Source organism: Gymnodraco acuticeps, unplaced genomic scaffold, assembly GCF_902827175.1.
Source record: "Gymnodraco acuticeps unplaced genomic scaffold, fGymAcu1.1, whole genome shotgun sequence".
NCBI classification, from domain to species: Eukaryota; Metazoa; Chordata; class Actinopteri; order Perciformes; family Bathydraconidae; genus Gymnodraco; species Gymnodraco acuticeps.
In genome coordinates this window covers 627,238-638,784 of record NW_022991187.1, presented here as the reverse complement: position 1 = coordinate 638,784, position 11,547 = coordinate 627,238, and the positions used below count along the sequence as shown (strand labels likewise).

The 11,547-nt window shown below is 43.5% G+C and overlaps 1 protein-coding gene across 5 annotated transcripts in view; it reads right to left on the bottom strand.

The window, feature by feature from the left end:
• Positions 1 to 1,153: 1,153 nt before the first annotated feature.
• The window catches only part of ap1b1 (adaptor related protein complex 1 subunit beta 1), a 31,753-nt gene continuing 21,359 nt past the window's right edge, over positions 1,154 to 11,547 (bottom strand). For all 5 annotated transcript variants that reach the window (XM_034238346.1, XM_034238345.1, XM_034238348.1 and 2 more), the window contains 3 exons: positions 11,267 to 11,353; positions 10,621 to 10,775; positions 1,154 to 2,507 (listed from right to left, as the gene is read on the bottom strand). In XM_034238346.1, the coding sequence (XP_034094237.1) occupies positions 2,433 to 2,507; positions 10,621 to 10,775; positions 11,267 to 11,353 (317 nt within the window). In that variant the 3' untranslated portion in view covers positions 1,154 to 2,432. The remainder of the gene's footprint in view (positions 2,508 to 10,620; positions 10,776 to 11,266; positions 11,354 to 11,547) is intronic.

The window sequence follows — 11,547 nt, the reverse complement described above, 5'->3', positions numbered from 1 at the left end:
CTCAAGAAGGCCTGTTTGCATTAGCGCTGCATGGAAAACAACAAGTGTCACCGTAAGAACATGTCATTGTTTTTTACGTTATGTTTTAAGTGCCTTGCTGCAGGATCAAAACACACCTTTAAAACGTATTAATCAAATCATTGAATATAAAACTGAGTTGTAATTCTGCTGTTTATTGAATAGCCTACTTTTACTGTTGATTCCTATAGGGTTAGTATTGGGGGTAGGGTTATATATATTCATTCCTGTTCTAACCCTATCCTATAGATTTGACTCCTTTTACACTAAATAATAAAAACCAAAGTATTTAGCAGTTGTGTTGTAAAGAAATACAAAACAATTAGGAAAATATAATCATATCACTTTCTGGGTATTAACTTTTATGAGTATTTAAGTCAATCTTTCTTTATAATAAGGTCTGAGCCTCCTTTCGAATTTCATTGCAGTGTCGCCCCCTGTTGGAAAGCATTAGTCACATGGGGGCAATATTATAGATCATTATTCACTTGTAGAAGAGTGTGTTGGAAGCAGCGCTGACTGCTCTCTGGGCGGTGAGGGTGCATCTTTCAAACCGAGCTGACCTTTATTATCCACAGAGGAACAGATCGGAGACGGGAGCTTTGTGTTCAGAGCAGGCGATGCCGTTGAACTCCTGGTTAAGCTTTCTCAAGTATTTCGGACATTAAAACCTCATCACCCCTTCGGAGGAGCTGCTCCACCTTAAGGTGCGGCAGGCTGTGGATACACATCAGACTTACCTTAGAGCTGAAGGTTGAACAACAGAGATTTGTATGCAAAGCTGTGAGGGCTGCAGGTCTGTCAGAGTAGACGTGAGCGACTCCAAAGGTCATCAGCGAGTCTAAAGTACGGACTGTGAAAACACTTCCCGGGGCTTTGGGGAAGTGATGTTTACCCAGCAAATAAACTGATATAACATTTGGCCTCATGTGACACTGGGAGTGGTGAGAGACATTTATAATCAATCAGTAGTTATGTTCAAAACAATATCTTACCAATCTCTACATGTTATTTTGTTCAACTTTCTGACATCGCACTGGTTCTGTTTCATCATCTTTGTGAATCGAGATGTTATCAGCTTTATTCCTAGCACTGCATTGTATTCATTCATAATGTCAGACACTAAACTCTTAAGTGAATTTATCAAGGCTTTTAATATTTCTTATGATGTACACACAATGAACAAAATCATGTCAATCAAAAACCTCTGATTATACATTTGATTAGATTTTTTTTTCTTTTTTTACAGCATTTCATAGGAATCAGCCGTCACCACACACACACGTGGCGATCTTTACAAGGCGTTAGCGTGGGCGCACACATCGTGTAGAGTCGATAAAAAGGACCTGGATGTAATGACTCGGATAGAAGGGGGAACAATGAACCGGGTCGAGTCTGCAGGTAGAACAAAGGACACTGGATGTACGCAGTGTACTACCTACACTCACACTTATTACTCACAAGTGTTACAAACCATGGCATCATACGCTTAGAGTTTTCTCACCTGAACCTTCATCTCAGGTGGCCAGAGTACTGAGAGGCTGCGATGAGAGGGCTGAGAGAGCCAAGTGGCAGAGTGTTTGTCTTACACAGGGGGGGGGGGCAGCAAATACAAACACCCTCTCCCAGTTTGCCACATGAACACTAACAAGACTACAAAACACAAATCAAAGCATGGAATGACTAAGTGAGAGAGCAAACAGTGGACGACTGCTGCTAGTCTATCAAATGTCCAGATATTGATGGGAGAAATTAAAGAAAAGCCCACCGATGAACAGCGTCCATGCACACTGCGCATATTCTGCTCTCAGAGACAGCAGAGGATCCAAACCCACTGCTAAACACTAAAAACCGACAAAAGATTGACAAAGACAACAAAACAGTAATGTTTGGAAGTATCTATGAGTCTCTTCTAAGGGCCAGACAGCCACTTCACACAGAGGCAGGAGTAACGAGTTAAAGCCTTTTTACTGCGGCAATTTCATTCTTAAATAAATATGCCGACAGAGATATTTCAACGGGTGATCGCAGACGCTATAAATAGTCTCCAATTTGCAGAAAAGTGGGGCTAGATAATTATTTATGCACAGAAAACTCTCACAGGAATGCAGCCCCAAAAGAAGACAGTCATCACTGAGTGGAGGACCAGCTTGAAGTGAAAGAAAATGTATCGTGAGGAAATGTCCTGAAACTATTTTATGGCAAACACACTGGAGAGGGACATGATGAGTCCAGCCAGACAGAGAAGAAGGGGTTTTCCTGCAGGCTGAGGAAAGAAAAACAAGCGGTGACGGGTGGAACCGGGACAAAGAAAAATGATTATCCAGAAGAATTTGCCAACACAGCAGGAAGTGGCTCCTGCACTGCAAGAGGTTGTGACATGGTCAGCTGTGGGCGGGGGGGGGGGGGGGGCTTCAATTCTTCAGCACTGTCTCGTAGTTCTGGAAAACACACTGAGAAACCTCCGGAGCTCTGCACTTCAGAGAGATCTGTGAAGAGAAGAGATCAGAATGAGTTTCCTGTTAAAAAAAACAAGGTTTCTAAAGACGACACACAACAGATAACCGTTTCCTGTGAGAAATACAGTTCACGAGTCACCATCAGCAACAAGTCACATGAACCTTTAAGATAAGATTGATCAAAATTGGGGAGATGTTCTCGCTACAGCAGCATGGTAAATCTGAAGATTATATATGAAGGGACGAATTACAGCTAACAAACTACACCTAATAAGGTCATATATTGACATTTCTGATATATGTTGATGTGGAAACTTAGTAGTTGTTTTACTGACTGACGTATTACAAAACTAGGAGGACTATTAATCTAGTTAGTGTAAGCATGTAGTCATTTGATAGCCTGCTGAACTGTAACCCTTATGTGTGGTCTAAGTATTTAATCAAAATAGCCAACTTGCAAGAAAAATAAAACACTGTTCTTTGGAGTTTCCTGATCTTTTAGGTGGAATAAAAAAAGATGGCAATTCTGGCGCTTCCAGTCATAAGCATTGTTCATATTTATTTATAGGTATAAAAAAGGATAATAAGCAGAAGTGTCCTTGTCATTTTCACAGGAGACACATTTAATTATATTTCAGAAGGGATTTTTATGGATTGCAACTCTCCTTAATTTGGTCACTCAGACACAGAAATATAGAGCCAGACACAGTGGAGGAAACAAAGGCAGCCCCTCCACTCTTTGATGTGAGTCTCAGCTGGGAGTAGGTTGAGGCTCACAGAGTGTTTCCCCATCAGCAGACACACTGCAGAGACAGGGTTTACTCAGACCGAGGAACACCAGACAGCTGGCGCTTTGGAATAATGAAGGATCAATATTACATTCATTAATAAGTAGTTTGGAAGATTGCAAATTGCTTCACTAATGAATTGCAGCAGCTGTGCCTTCTGGTGTGAAGCCTCACTAACCCACATGTCTGATGTGGGGAAGAGGAAGAAAACTAGCAGCATTTGTCTTGCTTTGACACAAACACACACAGACGCAGGGAGCGAATCAGCTTCTTCCTCAGTGCGGTTCTTTCAGCTTTCATCACTGTCATGTCCGAGAATCACATCTGTTCCAGTGGAAAATATTTTATGGATAGTACAGAACCTCGACAACTGGTTTTGAGTGACGACTACAAACATCGCAGACAGAGAAGAAGTCAATCCAAGGACTTTGTATTTCAGCTTGAGTGATAAAACAGTGGTTTTAGGCACTGAACGTCCTTCATAAAGACGGGAGAGCTGACGGGGAGAGAGAGACGAGGAATAAAACACAACGAAAGGCTTCCAGCTGGACTCAAACCAGAGGTTGATCAACACCAGGACACCTCCTAATTCCAGTTCATTACATTATATAACATGCATGTCACTTTGGTGAAGCTCTTATCCAAAGAAACTTAGATACACTTCAATACCGTAGACTTGCCTATAGGAGCGATATGTGTTTTGCAAAAAGGACACTTTGACTGCAGAGTTTTTACCCCTAGTAATATGATCAGTAAACCCTCCTCAGCACTACCTCATGACCACTTGAGCCATTACATTCGACTTGTTTCTTCCTGTTTTTCTTATAAAATGGGATCTAATACAACATTGTTCAGTGTCTACAGTGATCAATTATTAACCAGACATTTGGTGAGTAATCTCAACGGAAACAAATATCAAAACAAGGTGATACTGTGTGTTGTACCACAGAGCAGCAGAAATACTGCATGGCTCCTAAAGTGTTGCCTCTGCACACTCGGGGATCTTTACGAATACATGCTGCTACTGGCAACATTCAGGCAGCCGCTCTCCTGTCAGCATGGGGTAAGATGTGAGGAAATGCGGAGGCTCTTCTGAGTAGAACCTGCTATTAAGAGAGCGAGAGACTGCAGCATTCTCACGGCTTGATGCTACAATAGTATTGGTTTTATATTAGAGGTACAGATGCAAGGTAAACAGACACAATGAGGAACACAGAGCCACAGTAATCATAAGGACATTAATGTATGGATTAAGATGTTCTTATAATCATGATCACAAAACAATGAACTCTTTGTATAAAAAGTCTTTGTTTCTAATACTTTCATACAAAAATGGCTGTATTCTTTCCACCCAAAAGTCTCCAGTGAGAGACGGAGACACGCTGATCATGTCAATGAACCTGAAAACACAGCAGAGGTCTTAAGGCCCCGGACACACCAATCTGACAACAAATAACTGACACAGACGGACCCCGACTGTTGCGCCGCCTCGCGTCTCTGCGTCTTGGCCATGTGTCGCACTGGAACACACCGCAAAGACTTCAGCCGATGGCCAAGAAGCACGTACGAACTGCGCATGCGTGAGTGGCAATAACTCTCCTTACCAGCAGGTGGCGGTAGTGTGTATTCGTCATTCAAAAGAGGCAACAACCGGAAGACAGACTGCGTGATATTAACAAACATCAAATAGCGTGTGCGTTCCATTTTCCCTCTACAACGAGAAGCTCACGGGGCTTTCCCGAACCCGTGTCGAGAGCTGGAGTTAAATTAAATCTCAGATTTGCCTTCTTAATAGTTTGTTTGGGTCCCTCTCTTCCGTTTCGCTTCTCATGCACTGATTCGCTAGCTGAACAGCCAATCGGAGTGATTTCTTTTGCCGACTGCCCGCCGATTCAACATGCAAGCAAACATGTTGAATCGCCGGGGTTTCGGCCGAAAAGGCGTCGGCACGGCTGAAAAGACCCGACTGTGCAGACACACCAATCTGAGTAGGGAGTGTCGATGCTCATCGTCGGCCTGACGCCCACCAACGCCGATAATCGGCCCGGTGTGTCCGTGCCTTTAGTAAAACCGTCATAAAGAGGAGCAGAGCGGCATGATGCAGCCGTGTAGCGATGAGAAGGGGCAAAGATACATCTTCTTACATTTCTTGAACACACCCTTGATAACTCAGAGGCTGTGTGCTCCTCCGTGGCGATGACTGCTTGCGTTAAAAAAATAAAATAAACGGGATTTAGAAAATGTCACTGTTCAACTCCTTATGAAGTGGTGAGGTGCCGCTCCACATTGCTTTTCTTCCTGACTGCAACGCTGTTGTGTGTGTGAGAGCGTTTCAAATGTGTGTATGAGAGATTTTTACATATGTCTGTAAATTATTTTGGTTTCAGTTGTGTGTGTGTGTGAGCAGGCTCGGATTGGCCATCGGGAGATTTGGGACTTTTCCCGGTGGGCTGCTGCCATCGGTGGGCTGCTGGCTCTGGCATAGGTGGGACGTGGACTTTCACAGCGCCAGCACCGCATCCGCCGCCGCAAACACCCGGCAGCTCCGGTGCTGTGAAAGTCCACCGCCGTTGCGAGTCTCCGGCTGTAACAGTCCACTACCGCCCGCAAGGACCCAGGTTCGATTCTGGCCTTAGGTCCAAAAAATGTATTTTAAAAAAAATAAATAAATAAAAAATATCTACCGTTCTTCGGCGTCCGTATGCGTCCACCACTAATTTGAGATTCATTCAGTTAACAAAATTCCTGGTTAGCCGGCCTGTTTGTGCCTACATTTGTGCTTTGCATTTCCCCCACACTTTGAGAAACGCTGGGTTATAGTGTCAATTAACACGGCTGTTAATGCATTTAATAAAACCCAGCCAGAATCAATATGAAGTTATACTACTGACGGTATTAGCTAAAGCCAATCATGCTTTGAGATATTGGAACATTACGGGTAAACAGCAAAATAAAACGTGCACTATTTTTTATGAATTATACTTGTTTTGATGTCTTGTCTTGAGAAGCCCAATAAAACCCAGAATAAAAAAACGCAGAGGCAGAGCTTTACTTCTTCAGGTCTAAAAATAGCTGCCGCCGAAAGGCTTTGGCAGCTTGGCTTTAATGTGCCGTGCCAACAGAGAGGCAGCAGCGAACACACACTGTACATGCATCGCCATTTACATAAACTATTTATGATCCACCTACAAAAAGTAGAGGAGCATTACCAGCCCAGAGTATAAACTATTTTAATAAAAACATTACCAAGAAGTGAAAGACAAAAGGAGCACAGGACAGGAACAGCAGAAGATGAAAACAGACACAGGGGAAATGAAAAGCAACAAATTATCAAAATGAAAAAGGCACACTGCCTCCAGCTGAACAATTTTCAACAAATAATCATTAAAAAAGGGAAAATCTTACACTTAAAAAGGTCCCCCATTATACTGTTTTACATCAATATATGATATAGGTCTCAGAGATATACAAAACATGTCTCTGAAGTGTTTGGCTCCAAACACCAAACAGATCATTGTAGCATCCCATAATCCCCTCTGTTTCAGCCCCTGTTTCCAAAGTGCTGATTCTCTGTCTGTTACTTTAGATGAAAACAAGGAGCCCCTCCCCACGCCCCTCTGAGAGAGATTTGGTTAGAAAGAACTCAATGGTGCTCTAGGAGGAGATTCAGGTGATAAGGTGATCTCATAACAAATCGTTATGAGATCATAAAGTGCCAAAATCTGATCGGCTCATTTTCAGACAGGTTTTTATAGAAATGGATCAGGACAAAAAGTGAGAGAATCTTTTTTCCTGAAACTTTCAGAATCTCTTTACACAGAGGGGACACATGTTTATGTACATCCATCCATCTTCTCCCGCTTATCCGTGGTCGAGTCGCGGAGGTAGCAGTTCCAGCAGAGAGCCCCAAACGTTCCTCTCCCTGGCGACATCAACCAGCTCTGACTGGGGGATCCCAAGGCGCTCCCAGGCCAGCGAAGAGATATAATCCCTCCACCTGGTCCTAGGTCTACCCCTTGGTCTCTTCCCAGCTGGACGTGCCTGGAACACCTCCCTAGGGAGGCGCCCAGGTGGCATCCTAACTAGGTGCCCGAACCACCTCAACTGGCTCCTTTCGACGCGAAGGAGGAGCGGCTCAACTCCGAGTCCCTCCCGGATGACCGAACTTCTCACCTTATCCCTAAGGGAGACGCCAGCCACCCTGCGGAGAAAACCCATCTCGGCCGCTTGTATCCGCGATCTCGTTCTTTCGGTCATGACCCATCCTTCATGACCATAGGTGAGGGTAGGAACGAAAATGGCCCGGTAGACAGAGAACTTTGCCTTCTGGCTCAGCTCCCTTTGTCACAACGGTGCAGTAAAGCGACTGTAGTAAAGCGACTGTAGTAAAGCGACTGTCGTACTGCTCCGATTCTCCGGCCCATCTCACGCTCCATTGTTCCCTCACTCGAGAACAAGACCCCCAGATACTTGAACTCCTTCACTTGGGGTAAGGACTCATTCCCCACTTGGAGTGGGCATTCCATCGGTTTCAGTTTCCAGCCGATCCAGTGAGTGCTGAAGGTTGCAGACCGATGAAGCCATTAGAACCACATCATCTGCAAAAAGTAGTGGTGCAATCCTTAGTCCACCGAACTGCAGACACTCTCCCCCACGACTCAAAATCCTAGCCATGAATATTACAAACAGGATTGATGACAAAGCGCAGCCCTGGTGGAGGCCAACCCTCACCGGAAATGGGTCCGACTTACTGCCGAGGACAGCTCTTGCTTTGGGAGTACAGAGATTGGATAGCCCTGAGTAGAGAACCCCTCACCCCATACTCCTGCAGCACCTCCCACAGTGACTCCCTGGGAACCCGGTTATACGCGAACAAGTCTTTGGAAGAGAAGATAAAGGCTGCAAGATTTTTTTCTATAATGTCTGACTCTTCTGTTGACCGATCAGTGCAGGACCAGGAGATCATTTATGTCACCTATATTGAAAATGGTCTACCTGTCAACGTCATGTTGACTATGGTGACATTGCAGCATGCTAACAGCCAGGGCATCCTAGACGCCATAATGTCTGGACTTCACCAAGCTGGGCTCTCAGAAGATGGCCTAAAGGCAAAGTTGGTTGGGTTCGGATGTGATGGGGCCTCTGTGATGATCGGGCATAGAAATGGAGTGTCTGCCAGGCTGAAAGAGATGTTTGGATCGCTGGTGACCATCTGGTGTGTGGCTCATCGTCTTGAGCTGACCGCATTAGACAGCATGAAATCTTTTCCAGCTCTCACAGAACTGAAGAAAAGTATCAACGGAATCTACAAACACTACCATACATCAGCCAAAGCTAGCCGTGAGCTCAAGACTGTGGCAGAAGCCCTCAACATACATCTGGTCAAACCAGGGACTATCGATGGTACACGGTGGCTTCCGCACACACTCCATGGTTTGTCAGCCCTTATCAGGAACTACCAAGCCATCCTTTTCCATTTGGAGAGCCACGCAAGTGACATGCATGATAGAGAAGCAAGTGACCTCATGAAGGGGCGGGCCAGCCACACTGTGAAAGGACTTAAGCAATTCAAGAGTCATTTTTGTTCATCTTCTTCTTGACATTCTCAGTGAGCTGAAAGACCTAAGCCTTCTCTTTCAGAGGGATGGGCTGACATTACAGATGGTGTCAGATGGACTGCAGAAGACGACCCTGGCTCTTGTAGCCATGAAGGTAAACAAAATTAATAGTTGATAAATAAACTCCCTAGAGAGAATTGTGTATGCTACAGTGTATGTTTAGTGATTGTGACGGTGAAATACTTTTTTCTTTTATCGTGTATTTCAGACAGTCCCAGGCCAGCATCTGAAGCAGTTCCTGGATGAAGTGGGGCCCTTTCCTGGAAACATGTGCTCTGGTGTACAGCTCGACAGGAAACAAGTGGAAGGTGATCTTTAAGTAAATGTATATTATTCTTTATAACTAATTAATACTCCTCAAGTCGTATATTCAAAAGGCTCTTATGTTAGGCGAAACTATGGCGATGAATCCTGAAGATTTAATGAACGGGAACAGGGTGACTTACAGATTGACTGGTCTAGACCGGTGAGAACAAAAAGACAGTTAACGCCACCTTATGAATAAAAACATGAAGTGGGAGCAGACTGAGTGATGAGCTGGGAGGGGGGGCTGTAACCCAATGTCATCCTTCTGGACCAGTTGTGCACTATTTTGAAGGCAAACACATCCATCAAGAGTGGAGAATGTGGCACGCTGACAAAGCAAAACAATGGAGAAAACACACACACACACCCTCCCTCCCCCTATGAGTCATTACTGCACATCAATCCCTGTCACGTCTCTGCAGTGTCATTTTCTCTCTGACCTGACGTGCAGTGATGACAGTATTTTGTTTACTCCATCATAATGACATAATTCAACACGTCAGACTGAAGTTCTGTGCAGAAGTTCACAATAGAAGCGGGAACTTTCCGACACTGTATGTATGATCTGGTTCTGTTCAGTAACTCCTTTGATTTATTACGGGATAGATCTCTGTTGTTTTCAGTTGTTATGGTTGCCGTGACTCCAGAAGTAGCTAAGGCTCCAGATATCAAAGTTTGGGTAAGTGCTATGTTAGAGATAGCATCAGGCTGTGCACAGTGGATTAGAAAGGTACTGCCGGAATAGATTTCAAGCATAGATAAGAACCTCTTTTGAGTAAAACGTATTTCAATTTAATTAACTATTTTTTGGATTATAATTGTGTCTCCTGTAACACTGAAATGATATAAAATTATGGTAGAGATTTAGTTAATGCTGTGTTAAAATGAACAAGCTACAAAACCTATTTCAAAACAAGACAATAACAAACAAAAGTATGGTTTGTAGAGTGCATAAAATCAGCCTAAGAAAAACATATTTATTTAAGTAGTAAAAAAAAAAAGTAGAACACAATTTTAACTGCAAACAGAGTCAGTTGCTTCTACTCTTTCCAATCTCCCTAGTTCCAGTCAGCTTTTAGGACTTTTTATGATGATAAATGTACAATCAAATTGTACTTATATAGCCCAGCATCATGAATTAAAAATATGTCTTTACAATCTGTTAGGCAAACAACATTTTCGGTAAAAAACTAAAGAATGCCAACAGAGAGCAACATATCAGTCCTGAGCAATATGGGCATTTTACAGGTGAAAACAAAGTTCTAGTTGAACAAATTCAACTCCCCTTTAATATTGAAATGTATGACAGTATGAAGGTAAAACCAACTGTAGGACCCTTAATCAAACCAGCTACCTCTGTTGGTCATAAACCCAACAGCACAGCAGTGATTGACTGGAACTCATGCATTCAGCTAACACTGGAGTACTCACTGTGTAGTTTGGGTTTCCAGCCTGCACCCTCAGCTCAGCCAGCACCCAGATGCCGTTGGTGAGCTTCATCGACTGATACAGCATGTCCTGACCCTCCACGGTACGCTTAGCTATGGTGAAGATGTTGCTACCTTGCAGTTTGTTGGAGGCTGCATCTGTTGTAGGAACATAATATTCAAACATTAAGAAAAGTCAAATTGTTAAATGTTTCCCTGCAGTTACACTTTCCATTTTTAGTATTAGATCATTAAATGTTCCAGAGAATTAAGGGTTTATTTGTCATCCATTGAAACATCACTCCAGACAAAGACTTAGTCTAAGAAAGTCATTCAGAACTAAGTTTCCTCCTCAGCCTCCGTCTTGCCGCTGCTTCCCAGAAGGATGTTAAAGTCTCTCTCTTTGTTCATGAAAAATAAATGTAATCTGTGAGGGGAAATCTCCATTAAGCTGTCATTAGGAATTCTCCTCCAGTTCAGCTGTTCTCACGCTTGTCTGAATGATCACACGTAAATAGGGGACTGCAGCTGATGAGTTCTCATTAAGCGTGTATCTGAATGTGCCCCTGCTCCTCACATTCAGCAGCAGGATATGGCTGCACTGTGTAGTGAATTCAGGAGTAACTCTGTTCCCTTTCCTCCCGTCTCACCTGAGTTGAGATGGCAGTCTTTGATCTGAAACTGGGACTCGTTCTCATTAGGAATGTCTTTCCATGTGGCGAGGAACACCTGTCGCTCTGCGGACAAGAGACACAATCACTGTAAGACAGACTGAAACGCACACAGTATCAAAATCAAAACTGTTTGATGCTCTGTATTGTATTGCTGTCTATTTATAATGTTTAAACCCGATATTTATGCACAGTTGCAGATAAAGATTAGGATACACTTATATTATCGTTTCATTTGTAGGATTAGTTTCCAGTGGTGG